The 17,080-nt window shown below is 37.6% G+C and overlaps 1 protein-coding gene across 5 annotated transcripts in view; it reads right to left on the bottom strand.

Annotated features, from left to right (window-relative positions):
* Mpp7 (MAGUK p55 scaffold protein 7) overlaps positions 1 to 17,080 on the bottom strand; it is a 214,211-nt gene that overhangs the window by 10,986 nt on the left and 186,145 nt on the right. For all 5 annotated transcript variants that reach the window (XM_048809158.1, XM_048809161.1, XM_048809159.1 and 2 more), the window contains one exon: positions 5,616 to 5,696. In XM_048809158.1, coding sequence (XP_048665115.1) covers positions 5,616 to 5,696 — 81 coding nt within the window. The remainder of the gene's footprint in view (positions 1 to 5,615; positions 5,697 to 17,080) is intronic.

Genomic DNA, 17,080 nt, shown 5'->3' with positions numbered 1-17,080 from the left:
GTAAATGGTTAGATATGTATATTATAATCCCTTAAAGCAACCAGTAAAAAACTATTGCAAAGAGATATAAACCAGAGTGCCAATAGGTAGATTAAAATGGAATACTAAAAAACCTTCAGATAATCTAAAGGAAGGCAGAAAAGGAAGGAAAAGAAAATGAAATACAGAAAACAGAAACAGAAAACAATGAGTTAAAAAACAACGCAATCATTTTTATAGTTAAATAAATGCTTAAGGTTTCTGTACACCCATTAAAAGGCGAAGATTTACCCTAAAATGGGTAAAAGATAAATACCTTAGTACATTTCTGCTGATAAGCCTATAAGAAAGCATATTACACATTAAGACACAGATACATGGTCATTCTCCTACTTACTTGCCCAAGAGAAACAAAACATACGACCATCAAAAATCTTGTATACTTGGGCTGGGGATGTGGCTCAAGTGGTAACGCACTCGCCTGGCATGCGCGGGGCGCTGGGTTCGATCCTCAGCACCACATAAAAATAAAATAAAGATGTTGTGTCCACCGAAAACTGAAAAATCTCTCTCTCTCTCTCTCTCTCTCTCTCTCTCTCTCTCTTAAAAAAATCTCTCTTAAAAAAATCTCTCTTAAAAAAAATTATCTCTTTAAAAAAAAAATCCTGTATACAAACCTCATAATACCTTTATTTGCAGTGGCCAAAAATGGGGTGGGGAAAGAAACTTCTAAATATCCATCAATAGGTAAATAGATTAAAAAAATCAGTATTTCCATAATAAGAATGGTATTCAACAGTGAAAATGGATCAATTAATGATCTATGAAACAACATGAATGAATCCCAAGCTCATGTTGAATAGAAACACAGCAGGTATATGCTGTGTAATTCAATTTAAAGTACTAACAATTCCTACCGACCCACACGGCCAAATGCAGACCAGCAGGAGCCTTGCAATAGGAGTAGAGGGATGGGCTGCAAAAAGCACATGGACATCTTTGAGGAGATAAAAATGCTTTGTTATGTTGACTGTGGGGATAGTTTCACATGTGCATATGTATTTAAGACTGATCACATCATATTTAAAGTATGTGCAGTTATTTTAATTGTATTTAAATAATGTTATAAAATTGTGAGAAGTCGGGGAAACAGTAAGCTAATTCAAACAGCAATGGATTCATAAAACCCAATTAATTTAAATTATATCCAAAATTTTAACTCCCTTTTGTTTAGTTAGAAAGCACATTTTCCTACAAAGTTCTTATTTCTTGAAAACAGTTTTTCATACTTGTTTCCATGTGTGGCGCACCCAGAAGCAGTGCTATTCTTTATGGAATGTCACACCCTTTACAGGAACTGGATGAAGTACTGATACTGATACATTTTATTCTATCATAAAAACTAAGAATAAGTTTCATGGCACAAAAATATTCTGTTGGGTGTATGTATAAGTATCTAAGACTTTGAAAGATTAAAATTAGTATGATACTGTGCTTTAGAATTAAGGTTTATATTCATTTATCACTTAATCCGTTTTGTTACCACCATTTGTTATTGTTCCCTGAGCAAATGGTAGGCTTAAGATAAAGTCTTGCAGAAAATCAAAATAGAATTTTCTACACATTTGTTTCTCATTAACTAAGCAAAGACTGACTTTATCCAACTGTACTGGCAGAACATGCTGACTGAAAATCTACAACAGTTAAAATCACTTTCCCAACACATGGAGTCCCCCTAGAGGGTTAAAAATATTTCTAGAACTACATGAAGTAGTAATTAAGATATTTATTATGTTACTGAACATACTACATAGGTATATGTCTACAACCAAAGTGTTTGTGTATCATAATCAACCTGAATTAGCTAGGTCTGATGCTATTTTACTGATGAAGAATTTCAGCGTTTAATTAAAATGAGCAACCTTGGGAATCTCATGAACTCAGTAACAATGAAGGATTCTGAATGAAGGACCTAGAAATTCACAGGACAAGGAGATTCAAAGGGAAAGATGGGCCATAGCAGGCCACTACTTCGTGACTGCTGATCCACTACGCTTATAGGTTAAGACAAAAATCAAATGCATACAGAACAAGTTCTAGCCTCTCCTCCTTGTCCCCAACAAAATCCCAGAATAATAACCATGGTGAATTAATTTTTTTTTTAAACTGGTATCCTCATTCAAAACATTTATAGTTTGGAAATTTTAAGTAAGGCATCCTGTGGACAAAGGAGTGTTCTAAAACATAGGTACTTGGAAATCCATAAAAACACAAAATTTGTGATATTTGTTTTCAAGGAAACCATAGAAAGTGACTCGGTGGCGAGGTTGACTCTTAATCATAAGAGTGCCCAAAGTCCAGACTATAGAGATTCTAGAATCCACTCAATATTTGAGATCTACTGTAATATTTTTTGTTAACTACTTTTCAGCCATTTTAGCCCAACAACAATAGCATTAACCTGATTTGGAATTCCTTTATATGTTTATATATTGTCCTGTGCTTCATAAAGACATTTTGCATTATGGACTGTGCATACAACAGTGTTCCCATAAGATAATATTGTCCAGTGACGCAGCCAACTTAGCTTGTGAAAGTTCAAATGAGGAAACTGCCTAACATTGCATTTCTCAGGATGTATCTCAGGGTTAAACACTGTGTGATTGTGCTTATTTTTTAAAAAGCAGAATAATTATAGATTCAAAAGTAGTTATAAAAATTGTACACAGAGAGGTCCCATGCAACCATCCCTCAGCTTCCTATGGTAGGACTTATAAAACTACAGCACATTGTCAAAACCAGGAAATCAACATCAGAAAGCCAACTAAACTGCTAGGTATTTATTTTGAACATTAAAAAACCCAAGTATGATATACAGAAAGAAAAGTTCACATAAAGTTATATATACACTTATAAATATATGGCTTGATGAATTTTCACACATCAAACATGCCTCTGTAATGAGCACTTCTAACAGAAGCAGAAAATTGCCAACACCCACAAATTACTGGTCAATTTTTCCCTCCTCAAAGTTTCGAAGGGCACATATTGCTGTGCTCTTTTATATTTATAAACATGGAGAAATAATGCAGGTCCTCTTCTGTGCTTGCTTCCTTTTACTCACATGATGTCTGTGGGGTTCATTTGTATGGGTCTGTGTATTTGTGGACTACTTTTTTCTGTGTTCTAGTATTTCATTGTGTAAATATGCCTTAATTTATTATCTATTCTACTACTACTTTTCTTTTTTTTTGGTACCAGGGATTGAACCCAGGGGCTCTTAACAACTGAGACACATCCCCACCCTTTTTTTGTATTTTATTTTGAGACAGGGTCTTGCTAAGTTGTTCAGGGTCTCACCAAGTTGCTGGGGCTGGCTTTGAACTTGCAATCCTCCTGCCTCCGTCTCCCGAGCTGCTAGGATTACAGGCGTGTGTCACCTTGCCTGGCTTCCATTCTACTTCTGATAGGTGTTTGGGTAGTTTCTAATATTAACTCTGATAAATATGTTTCTAAGAATATCTGAATATATGTCTTTTGTACATATGCAATTCTGTTGGGTGTATATCTGGGAATGGAATTGCTGGGTCATACGGTGTGTTTGAGAAGCTTTAGTAGATATGGCCACTTAGTTTGCTGAAATGGTAATTTATACTCTGATCAGCCATGTACAAGAGTTCCATCTCTTTTATTCTACCTATTCTCGTGGATGTTATATGTCTCAGAAAGGAGAATTGTAGTATTAAGCATCAAACAATACTAGTAATCATCAAAACAATAATTTTTCTCTAATATTCAATATTTTTTTCTATAATATTCAAGAGTCTGCCCAAAGTACTTTAGAAAGCAAAACAATGAAATTTCAAAATTACTCTTAAAATATATTTTTCTTAAATTAACTACCTCACCCTTAATTGATGCTCTAGTTATATTTTCCAAACATGTCTGATCTTATGAATGACCTGGGATGCTTGCTATAAACATAGTCTCAGACATGTATTTTCTTGCAACCCCAAGGAGATTCTTATCATTAGGCATGTCTGAAACCATTGGTATTTGGGGACCCAGTGACATTAATACCTGTTTAAAGTGGATCAGAGTGGAAAATAAATACTCTGAGAATTTTTTTTCAGAGTCTGAGCCCCAGGATCTTTCTAGATATTTTCTGATTCTATAACAATTTTGGAGACAGGTTATCTCAGCACTGAAAAGCCAAAGTGCCTTGTTCTAGGGCCTTTGGTAACACCAAAACCAGTACAGAAGGTTACATTTGATAGATGGCCTTATTGATATTTATCATCTTCACTACAGTTTTTACTGCTCCCTGGGCTTTCAGTAAGTAGTTTGAAAGCATTGCTAGAGAAACACAGGAGAAGAACATAAGCAGTGCTGTCAAAACACCTGATTTCAAATCCAAGTGCAACTATCATCGACTGAGCTATGAATGAGTCCAGGTACTCTTTGCACTCTTTCCTTCTCTGTGAAATAGAGAAAATATCACCCATCTTACACCACTGTTGGGAGGGCGACATAAATTAAGATGAACAATGGAGATGAATCTACAGTAGGAAATTGAAGTTCGTTTTTCCTTTGTAATCTGTTTTTGCATCTCAGGTTTCTTCTATAGTTGCTCACCTGTAAGTTTAACAACCATTTGTATACTTTTCTAGTTACCTGTAAATTGAAATTCAACTTCAGTAGGTAAGAGAAGTGAATTAAAGGGGGCGGTGGGGGGGGGAGAAGAAACTGTCTAATTTCACATTTCCCTGGTGGAAACCAGCAGTCCTATAACTTACGGCTGAAAATGATTACAAACAATAATTTGGAAAAATGTAGTAACAAGATGTAACTTGAGGTAATAAAAAACTATAATTTTAAAATAAAGTTGAACTCTTCCAAAACTAGAGAACATTGCTAAGGGCAATAGACAAATGATTTTTTTTTCTAACATTACTAAAACCACTTGAAAAAGCCAACATTTCAATTTAGCCTTTTAGACAGCTTTCTAACATCAACATATTAAGTAGTCAAATGGCATTTATTCTGGAGATCAAAATGTTTCAAGCATCATATTTCATTTGTAAGAATGCCTATGAAAACCACTTTTATAAAAATAGATCTAATTCTGTGTACTGAAAAAAAGCCTACCATATTTGGTCTATATGGCCATGAAAAGCCCATTTAACACTATCTGCCAATTACTACATATAAAAGGTAATTAAGAAAGGTTCATATTATGAGAAGTCTCCTTCAGTTCTCTGTGGTTTGGTCCTTCTAATCGTAAAACTGGAGAAAAACTCTGGAAAACATTAGCACTTATTTTAGGAAATAGAAAAGTGAGTCTTTTACTTAGAAGAAAATTTGTAAATAATAAGTTGATGTTATCTGTGAAGTAAAATTCCTCATAAAATTCTAAAAGTAGGGAAGCTGCAATTAACAAATATCCCACCAATCATCCGTGTCATCTAGGGACAATTCCTTAACCCCTGGTACTCTGTTACCTCCTCTGTACAATGTGGATAATGTCACTGTACACTTCTAGGGGCTGATGGGAGGTCCAGAGGGTGCATGCTCTCTAAGTGTTCAGCAATCCCTACTAGTGCAGTCACAGTAGCATTGAAAAGTACAAAACTCACGGGGCACTGTTACACCATAGTGCTGTGTATCACTGATCAGCAGCTTCCGTTTCAGTTCATTCAGACCCACTCCTACGGGACCTGAAAAACAAGACAAGAGAAATTCACTAAATGAAACATTATTTAAACATTTCTATAACTGATTTGAATCTGTATGTTAGACTGAAAATATGGATCCAATCTTGTACTCCAAGTAAAAAGGTATTTCTAGTTAAGTTGTACATTAAAAAAAAAAGAAAGAAAACTAGAATTTCTTTCGTTGCCTTTTTACTTTTAAAATTTAAATCCTGATCTCTTCCTCAAAAAAGGATAAAAGTACTTTAGTACTTTACATGAAAATACTCAAAGTATATCTGAATATATTAACAATTAATTAATGGTACACATAAGATCCTAAAAAATAAGTGCACCTAAAAAAATTGGACAATGGTTCCCACAGTGATAATTTCAATTCTAAGTATTTTTAAATTTTAATAAAATATGACCTTTGACCTTGACTTTCTTTGGGATGTAAATTCCACTATGCATTTTAAATTTGCAAAACTATGGCCACATTTATCTTTGCCAAGACCTTCTCCTATACTATATATTTTTGGTTAGTCCTTAAGCATTTGAAAACTTGCAAAGGCCTTACACATTTAAATCAAGTAACCCATACATACTGAACATCAACAAGAAGCAAAAGGCATATGGTAAATGTTGTAATTATAACAGATACTAAACAAACTCTACTTTCCAAGAAAGTAACCAGTTAAAATACTAAAATTCAAAGGGCAGTTTCAAAAAGGAGTCTGAAATCAAAGTTAGAAGGGCACAAGCCCCAAATAGCCAGCATTACTTTTCTATTGAAATGCTTTTCACAGCACTGCCATTAGGGTCCATTTAAGGACTATGTACTGCAGCAGAGAGAATACAGGCTATAGGGCCCACCTGGCCTGAGCTGCGTTTCCCATCTCTTCCACCCAGTATTCCCTCTCCTGTGCTCCTGGGAGGTGAAGACACTGAACCTGCGCAGATGTTCTGAGTGGTAATGTTCCGTTCTTGGGTGAAATTAATGAGATCTTATGTACAGTGCCTAGCACAGAGCCCAGGTACTTGAGATTATCTCACTGCCCACCTCTTCGTCCAACCTGGTAGATCAGAAGATTCTTTGAAAAAGAACACTGTTTAAAGTCAGACAACGATGGTGTTTTGGTATGGATGTGAAGTGTTCCCCCAAAAGCTCATGCTTTGGAAGCATGGTCCCTAATACAGCAAGATGCATTGTTGGGGTTCTGGGGCAATGATGAAAGCTGCAACCTCATCTGTGGACCGATCCATTGGGTAGATTAATAATCTGAATGGATTATTGGATAACTTTAGGCAGGTGCAGCATGATTGGAAGAAGTAGGTCAGTAGGGGCTTATATCCTGCGCCCAGGCCCTCTCTTCTCTCTGCTTCCTGGCTGCCAAGAGCTAACAACTTTCCTCTGCATGCTTTTCTGTTATGGTATGTCACTTGCTTCAGGACAAAGCAATGGACCTGGCTGGCCATGCACTCAATGTCTGAAATACACTTTTCCTCTTCTAAGTTGTTCCTGGTCAGGTATTTTGGTCCTACTAATGAAAAGCTGACTAACACAGAGGGACTTGCAGATGGACAGAGAAGAGTATGGTGGGCATTCTGGGTGGAGGGAAGAGTGTGAACAAAGATAAAGTGGCAGAGTTGGGAACTGCACCTTCCTTCTCTACTGTACTTCTCAGTCCAGCACCCTGTATAAAAACACCTGTCGCCCTGGTGGTCATTCAATACCACCTTTTCCCATACTGTTGCCAAGTATTAATTCTCTAGCAACTTCCTCTTACTCTCTAATAAGACAGTGGCTCTCAACATTCCCTTTTAAACACTACAGCATCCCACTGATATCCTGAAATGATGTGAATTTAGCATTTCTTTAGTAGATCTCAGCTCTAGAGTGTAGGTACTTTGCTCAGTGACTAGCATTTTCTTCTTATCTAATATCTACATTAAAAGGAGAGAGATTTATTTTAACTGTGGAGAAAAGAAAAACTACAAGTGTTTGCATTTACAGGAAAAAGTATTCCCTCTCCAATGTGATACCCTTAGATTTTGATAGTATTCAATTTTGGCCTCCATATGTTAATTTTATAATTCAGCCCTTACAAATGAATTTACTTTATCGAACATTCATGGAATACACATTCATATATGTCAAGATTATGTTATTCTAGATTGTCACTTTCAAAGGTAGAAGCACTGTTGCAAAAAGCTTAAAATAGGGACATAAATTCAATCATTTTCACTATAAAACTGTCTTGCAGACCTACAAATAGCATTTTCCCTGCAGGGCCCTTGAATCAATTCTGCCACCCATATTAGAGAAGTTAGCAGTTTCTCTTGACATTGAAAGGAGAACATTCCTGTTCTGTATCCCCCTTCTGTGGTTAGGTTATCATTTTTTGCAATAATTTTAGTAGGCAATTTTGTATATAGAATACAAAGGCTATTTACACTGCAGGCAATTTAAGGATGTAAACTGCGGTTTATTCATATGACTCCTCAATGAGATGGCTTCAATTCACCCTTCAGTACATAACATTTTTTTTTACAATAGGTGAAATACATTTATATATACACAGCTAAATAGATTTTAGTTTGTTTTCAACTGCACTTGCTAATGATAAAGTGAAGCAGAGGAGAGAATCTACATAGCACATCTTTAAAGTGCAGACAGCAGGCTTTGGAATGATGATGAGGATGACAAGGACAAGGTGAGGCCCTTTCATGTGGCAGGCATATGTTACATAGTTTCATACACCATTACTAATCTTCAAAACCTCCCTAAAAGAAAGCTATCATTATCCTTGTTTCACAGATGAGAAAACCGAGACAACAAAAGGTTAGGTAATTTTCAGAAGGTCACACATCTGGAATGTGGCTTAGGTAGTATTAAAAAGACTTTCTGTTTGCTCAAAAATTTTGTGTCCTTTTTTTTCACTCTATGATCTTTTCAAAAGAATGCTGATGATTTCAACTTAATTATAACTCCTTATTGAAAGTGGGCAAATGTGTCAAGTGTGAATTTATTAAAAAAAAAAAAGTTCATTTTAGCCAAAGAAATATAGCCCACTTAAAGTGTCAATAAAGTGATGCTGGTAAAGTTCCCTTTAAATTTTACATTTAAGGAAACAGTCACTGTTAACAACCTGCAAACATTCATTTTTAGCTTAAAAAGTTAAGAAATCATATATAAATTCTCAGATTTCACTTATGTAGAAAGGTAATTTAGACACATGACACCTTTTCCACAAAGGACCCCCTAAATCAGCTGACATTATTGTCATTACAAGAGGTTAAGTATTTTTATTTCAGATTTTTATCTTTTCATACCACAAATATGTGTAAGTGCTTATTATTTGTAGCAAACGCTAGGGGTGGATATTTTTATTAGAATGCTGGCACAATACACTTTCAAAATTAATTCATAGATGATGTGTTTTTCATTCTGTAATATGGTGCTCAAAGAGATCTACTTCCTGAATCTGAAACAGACATTGAAAAAGCTAAGTGAGTATAAAAAGCACTGAGGCAATAAAACCTGTACCTAGACAAGTACTTTCAAACTACTGTTAAGTGCACTGAGAGGGCTTTAAAATATTGTTCACCATTCTTACATGAAAGAAAAAAATGTCTCAGGCCATGCCTGTGGCATTGTACTTTGGAGATTCAATCACCTACATATTAATATGTTCATGCAGACCGTAAGTGAATGAATAAGTATTTGCTAGAATAGCAATTATTATAGTACTATTGTGAAAATACTTTTATTGTAATCAATGAAATGTGAGATATATATTTATGTATGTTATATATATATTTCAAATGACATGCTGTCTACAAACAATGAGCATAAAGTATTTTTTATTTGTAAATGTCTGGCTTAGAATTTAGGCATAGTTTTTCTGATGGCTGGTGAGTACTGAATTGAACAACTCAAGGGTTTAAGTATCTGTTGCTCTGACAAAATACTATTCAGATCTTAGGATCTTTGTATATCTTGTTGTAAACATAAAAATAGCACATTATATGGAAGGCTACTGACATCAATGTAGGTTTTATTATGTGCTCACCTCCAGTGTATCTGTACTGCTTCACATGAAAATGCTTCCACAATTCCCTATAGACATTTTTATGATATTGGCCAGACTTGTTGCTCTTACAATCCAGAGAAAAGTAGAAGAATTACTAGAGTCTGCAATAAATATTCAAACTGCCTTGTTACCTGAAAAAGCATACTTATTCATTTGATTTACTACAAGATAAATCAAACAAAATCTCTAGGTATCCCTCAGATCAGACATGTGTTATAGTCTACTTATCATATTGTAGCACTACTATCTGGTTGCTCTAGGCATTAAAAAAAAAAAAAAGCACACACGCTAGTACATTCGACCCAGTCTTAGAATTATCATATTAGTGGGTGGCTGGATTATTGCATTCGAGAGTGACAAGTCTGTTTATAAAACTAAATTTAAAGTTCCTTTGGAATCGAACTCTATAAAAAGTATAGCTACTTGGCTGTTCTAAGAAGCCTTGATAGAAATTCAGATTTCCTTGCCTCTGTTGCATTCAAATGGGAGAAAAATGTTAATAATGAAGCATCAGTTTGTAGTGCTAGTTTCCAGAAAAGAAGGAAAAAAGGACACAAAAAGGGAGCAGAAAGCTTGCTGAAAGAGCATCATTTTTTCCATACCAGCTATTTGCCCTAGACTTACAGAGACTGGCTTAAGTATATGCCTCACCTCTATCTCAGAACTATGGTAAAAGGGCGAATAAAATTAAAAGGTCAAGATACAATCATGCCCATCTTCCTTAGTTAAGTAGAAGAGGGCTTGAGTACCTTCCTTCAGAACCTGCTCTGAATGTAACCTTTCAGCAGGGCAACAGGAATCCTGAATCAAAATCTATCATGTCCTGGTTCCAAAATCCTAATTCCCCCATAACCGGCTGCCCTATCATTTCCTCTGCAGCCTTACCACCTTCTAACAGCTATAGAAGTGGCTCTATCATTATCATTAATTTATTACAAATATGGTTTTGGTCTATCTTCCCTCGTTAGAATGTAAATGGCTTGAAGGCAAGAATGCTTGTGGTGTTCACTAAGGAGTCCACGTGTCCAGAGCAAAGGCTGGCAGTCAGTCTTCTGTGAAAATCAGCTGAATGAACAGCTCCATGACTTAGGCCCAGAAATTAAGCCTGAGTATAAAAAGACCAATGGCATCAAAAGCCAACTGTGATTCTAATGAAGAGCATATTTGCCTCTTCTAGACAAGGATTATAATTTTAAATGCATCACACACTCATAAATTTAATTATGACTTTTGGTTTTATGGTTATCTACATAAAATCCTCCAGAGCAGACTAATTCCTACAAGCCTTCAATGGAAGTTCAACAAAAGCAATGAAAATTCTAAGACATCTATTAACCTTCATGTTTAGTTCTGAGAGAGTACTTTTCGTCTCTGCTTTATGTGGGAGACTGTGTTACATCATCGTTTTATGGAAAAACGATGACAGTCTTATAAATGTCTATTTATTCAAATGACCTCTGAAAAGCAGTCTTCAGGCAGCATGTAAGATCCAGCACAAAAGGAGGGCAGAACAGTACTTAATGCTCAAGTTAGAAATGTGAAATATACGGAAAGATTTATTGTTAGTTTCCTCTTATAACCAGACAGAACAAGTCGCAAATTGTCTGAATATCCACAAGATGAATTTCAGCTCTAGTTTTGGCTTAGACCACAAAAAGTGTTTTAGTAGCTTTTTAACACCAAGACTTTCTTCCTGCTCCTCTCCCCAGCGCCCCCTCATTATTTGACTTTATTACTTCACTTTGAAAAAAGTCAGATTTTACTAAAGATAAAATTTGTCAGTGTAGGAAAACATACTAAATGCCTGACAGTTTTCACAACACTTTTTAGAAAATAAAAAGCAGAAAATTTAACAGAAAACTATCATGGACATGTTTTATGGCTAAAATGTGCCTCAGGAATCATACGTTAAGGGAAGATTAAATGCTTCTAATCAAAGTTCAAAGTCTTCTGATGCCATGATGATGCCACAGTAACAACTTGGTCTATCTTTATTTCTTCAACATAAGATCCAAGAATAAAAATTATGCAGTATTATAGTAATAATATAAAGAAAATAGTATGCACCTCCCCAATGATGTTCATTTAACAGTTTCAAGGCAAATATCATTACTCCCAATGGCTTTGAAACCACTGGGTAGAGATAGACTGGATATATTTCTGCTGTAGATGTCATGGAAATATATCCCAAGTATACAATTTTTCTTACAAGATCATGAAAGTAAACAGTCAACTCAAGAGCAAGATAGAGCTTCCAAAACATGTATCCCCTGCTTGCTTACTTATTTCAGATGATAAACTGCTAAATGAGTTTTGAACACTGAAGATCAAAGTCAGCTAGAGCCTGCTCACACTTGATTTCATGTTTATCTTGCTAGTATTTTTAGATAATATAAAGAACTGCTTTTTATTAAAACCTTACTAGCTCCTAGGAATTGGTTTAAGTCTTTGCAAAGATTATTGGGTTTCACCCTCAAGTCTAGAAAGCAAGTGTTCTTATCATTGGTACTTTTCAGATGGAGAAACTGAAGGACAGAGAGAATGTGAATGACACTGGTGTCACATGATCAGGCACAACAGAATTGGGGCTCTGCCTGTAAGGCCCCCAAAGGCCTGTTTCTTTCCTTCTATGCTACCTTGCCTCACAGATGCAGATTTCCTCAGGCAACAAACTAAACTTCTGCTACATCAAAGATGCCTGACACACAGCAGAAAGGTTTTCTGAGCAGTGACTATATGGAAGAAATCTAATTAAAGGGAACATTCTGGAAGGACAGTTTCATAAAACTATCCTGAGCAGTCACCAGATTCCACTTTCATTTTGCATGGAAGGCCACAGAGTGGACAGGAGTGGAAGGACACACTCTGAGGCTCCTCAGTGGCACCAGGGGAGATGTGCAAGCCTCCACCTGTACAGGCATTTTGGCAGGTTTACAAGTCTTCCATAAATAGAAACATTCCTAAGAAGTTTACATGAACATAACATGTTTACATCATTCTCTTAATTCTTCATAGACACAAGATATATACTATTCCCCAGGTATGATACGTAATATGATGTGACAAAAAGAATAAGATTAATATTCTTCGTCTGTTCTGTTGCAAGGTGACTGTTATCAATTTGAATACTCCATTATATCAGCCACTGCTCCAAAATGGGGCTAAAGAGTTTGTTATTTTTCCTTCAGGGCTTTCAAAATAAAAGCTAAAAATAATAATGAATCAATTGATCAAAACAGGCAAAGCAAACCCAAAATATCACCGAGAAAATTATAAACAGATTAGGATAAAACCCAAAGTTTTAGCCATCATCGTAACACAGGCACGAGAGAGCACAAAAATGAAAGGTGATACCCCCAAAAAGGTCAAAATAATCGGCAGCCAGTTTGCAAAGACCCACCAAAGAAGTTAATGGCAACTGAACCCACTTAAACACATTGCTGGGCCACAGCAATGAGGCTTTTTCACCCACTGTGTGCACAGTGCTAGTGCCTTGTGGCACTTGCATTATCACCAGTAGCGACAGGTGAAAAGCTCAATGCACTGCCTCATTAAGGAGGCCAGCAGCATCTGGAAACTTGTTAGAAACAAACTCTCAGACCACATCTCAGACTAGCAAGAAACTGCATATCAGTAAGATCCCTAGGTGACTGGAATGCATGTTACATACAGTCTGAGAAGCCCTGGAGTAGGGGCTGCTAGAGGTCAGAGGGGAAAGGTTAGTAGGGCTCTTTCCTTGGTGTATTCTCCAAGGCTGCCTCTGTCTGTGGCTATCAAAAAACAACTAAAAGGTAAGTTCTCAGCTCTGAAGACAGATCAAATAGCTCTGGCATAAACAGAACCTTCCTTGGTATCAGGAGAATTATCCCAAGTGGGCTGCAGATTTGATAGGGAAAGCCCAGGAAAGCCAGCCTAGAATACTTGAGAAATTCATCAGTGAGTTGTAAAGAGGGACAGTGAAACAGTAATGTATGCAATAAGGGGCTCCCCCTAGGAAGTATGCAGAATGAATGTGAGGAAGAGGGAGAAGAGCCTGGCAAGCCTGCTGCACCAACCTGGGGGCTGCAGTGGAGAATCTGAGGGTAGTGAAGGGGGCTGGATTTAGGGGAATGATAGATGCTTTTGGAGGACTCAGATCCAATGTTCACAAAATGAGGAGGTATTTGTCAGGAAAAAGAATGGATGGACCCTAAGTCAAAGAGGAAAAAAGAAAAATAAAATATTTGGATATAGCATGGAGGTAAAGCATATCCTTGATGTTACAGATTGGAAGCCATACTCCATAGTGACAGGAGAGGGTTTTAGCTGGGTACAGCGGTGCATCCCTGTAATCCCAGCAGCTCAGGAAGCTGAGGCAGGAGGATAGCAAGTCCAAAGGTGGCCTTAGCAATTTAGTGAAATCAGAGGTAACTTCGGGAGACGCTGTCTCAAAATAGAAAATACTAAAAAATAAAAAAAGGCTGGGGATATGGCTCAATGGTTAAGTGACCCTGGGTTCAATCTCTGGTGTTATGTTTAGATATGGTGTCCCCCAAAAGCTCACATGTGAGACAATGCAACAAGCTTTGCAGAAGAAATGATTGAGTCATAGCCTTTACCTAACCAGTGAATTAATCCCTAGTGGGATTAACTGAGTGGTAACTGGAGGCAGGTGGGGTGTGGTTGGAGGAAGGGGTCTATTGGGAGCGTGGCTATGGGGTATATATTTTGTACATGGAGAGTGGAATCTCTCTCTCTGCTTTCTCATCATCACGTGAGCTGGTTCCCTCTACCACAGTCTTCTGCAAGGATGGTTCTATGTTCTGCCTCACCTTGAGCCCCCAAGGAATAGAGCTGACTTTCTATGGACTAAAACCTCAGAAACCATGAGCCCCTCAACAAACCTTTCCTCCTCTACAGTTGTTCTAGTTGGGTCTTTCAGTCACAGCAGCAAAAAAGCTGACTAAATCACCTGGTACAAGAAAACAAAAACAAAAACAAGTGGATTCTGGTCTGTAGCGGCTTGGATCTGATCACACCACAGCTTAACAGCTGTGGAACCTGGGAGAGATTACTTATTACTTCTCTCTGTACTTTATTTCACCATCTGTAAAAATGGGTGCATAAAAGTATTTACTACACTGTCATATTGAGGACTGAAGGCAATAATATATGCATAGCCTTTAGCTAATGGCATTCCACATCATGGAGAAGGAAAGGCCCCACTTGACAAACTAAAACTTAAAAACTCAGGGGGACTGTTAGAAAGGATCCAGAAGCAGGAGAGGGTGGTGAAACAGTATAGCTAGATCTTAGTAGTAAAGAAACCTGCTAAGTGGTAAAAAGCAACAAAAAGACAGAATAGGTTGTTACCAAAGTAATTGAATTGCTATTTACTCAAGGCCCAGAAGAATCTGCAGAGTGAGGATACAGGAGTGAAGGAGAGACACACGACAAGAAAAGATGAGCCCTTCCTGACTGTGCCCTTGGGAGAAGCTACATCTAGTTCTGGCTTAGGAACATCCTGAGGGTGAAGCTCCCACCAGAAGATCAAGAGTGCATCTCCACCGAGGATCGGGGCTCAGTCAGCATGTTAAGAACTGCCAGCAGAAGGCCGAGGAAGGGCAGTCATGGCAGCAGGGCTGACACCACGGGACAGAAAACAAAGCTTTAGGATCCTGCTAGAAATAAAAAGTTATCGAGAAGAGGGAGATGATTTGTCTGTTAGAAAGGTCTGGCATCTGCCCAAAAAGCAGAGTCCATACTCAGCTCAGAATTCAAGTGCCAGGAACCCAGAGAACTGAAAGGCAAGGGTAAATAGGGCAACTGAAGTGCACAGGAATAAATTGACCTATTTGCTCAAGGTTTTAGCCAGCAGAGTTTTAGTTCAACGATTGTGGATCTCAATAACAGCATTCATATAGAGCAGAAGCCAAAATACCTCAGGTTACTGTGAGACTTGGGGCTGACAACGGAAAGTTTGATCTGTTTCTGGGGGTAACTTTTTTTAACCTCCAAAGGTATTTGGGATGACACTGTGATAAACTCTTAACGGGAGACATGAGTACTGGGGCTCCTTGCTCAAGTCTGAGGATGCTGACTGAAGTACACCAGAGAGAGAGGCCAAGTTGTGCTTGTGAGATTAGTTTTAGGGAGCTCTGGTGCCACAGTGGTAGGGAGCCCAACTATCTCTCCACTGAATATAACCAAACTCTCTGGATGAAGCGTAAAACACAATAACCTTAGTACTCTAAAATGTAAATGAAAGCAGCCAGATGATGAGAGGAAATAAAAAGTGATCGCTCAAGTGGGGGCAGTTCCTATTTTACTTTTTCTTCCTACCTTGGGCTTTGCCTAAACATGGTGAGGCCCCATCTCAAAGCTGCAGAGGGAAGCAGTGGCGGTCACCACGAAGAGACTCAGAGCAGCTCAGTCTCCACAAAGGTTCTGGGCTTAACCCTGGGCAGGGTACCAATGTCATGAATCCAGAGCAGGACAATGAAGGCTTTGAGAAATGAACTCAGTGTGAACCACTGTGCATGTCTCTGACTAACCCAAGTGCCACATGCAGGGAACACACCCAAGGCAGACACTGGAAGCTGACCTTTCCTAACCTAACCTTTCTTGGTGACTAAGAGGGTCAACCCGGGTGGGCTGCTGCAAGTGTGAGCAGACACCAAGACCAGGGAAATCAGCTGAGAATACTTTAGGAATTCACTGGTGCAGCCTACAAAGCAGCCCATGTTCTTTTTTTGTGAGTGTGTGTGTGGGGGGGAGGGATAACAACACTCCCAGTCAGTAAAATGAAATGTTTAAAACATACAAGATATAGAAAATATGCAACATACAAAGAACAAGATAAAGGCGACCAATTCTCAAGAAACAAACAAACAAACAGTTGACATCCCCAAGATGTCTCTGAAGCTAGAGTACAAAACAATAAAGCATCAGTCTAACTCAGCGCCGTGAGCTAAAGATAAACACACTTGTAACTGTCAGAAAAACAAAATCCTGGGCAGACCAACAGCAACCATGGAAAGGAATTAATTGGTAATTTAACAACAGATAGAAATCAAAATGCGAAGGAGAAAATTGACTTGGGGGACTAAATACCAAAATGGTAATAGAAAGAGTTGGGGATTCTGGAGATAGACCAAAAGACACTATTGAATTTGAAAAAAGAGGGAACAAAGTACCCGAAAAATATAACCAGAGCCTCAGGAACTGTGAGGCAATATTGGAAGATCTAATGTATTTGCTATTGGCATTCCAGTGACAGTGGGTGTGAGAAATCAAGGACAAGGGCAGGGTTTCTTTTTTTTTTTTTTTTTTTTT

The sequence above is a fragment of the Marmota marmota genome, unplaced genomic scaffold (assembly GCF_001458135.2).
Source record: "Marmota marmota marmota unplaced genomic scaffold, marMar, whole genome shotgun sequence".
Lineage (NCBI taxonomy): Eukaryota > Metazoa > Chordata > Mammalia > Rodentia > Sciuridae > Marmota > Marmota marmota.
The sequence above is the reverse complement of the archived record's forward strand: the minus strand, read 5'-3'. Positions and strand labels throughout refer to the sequence as shown.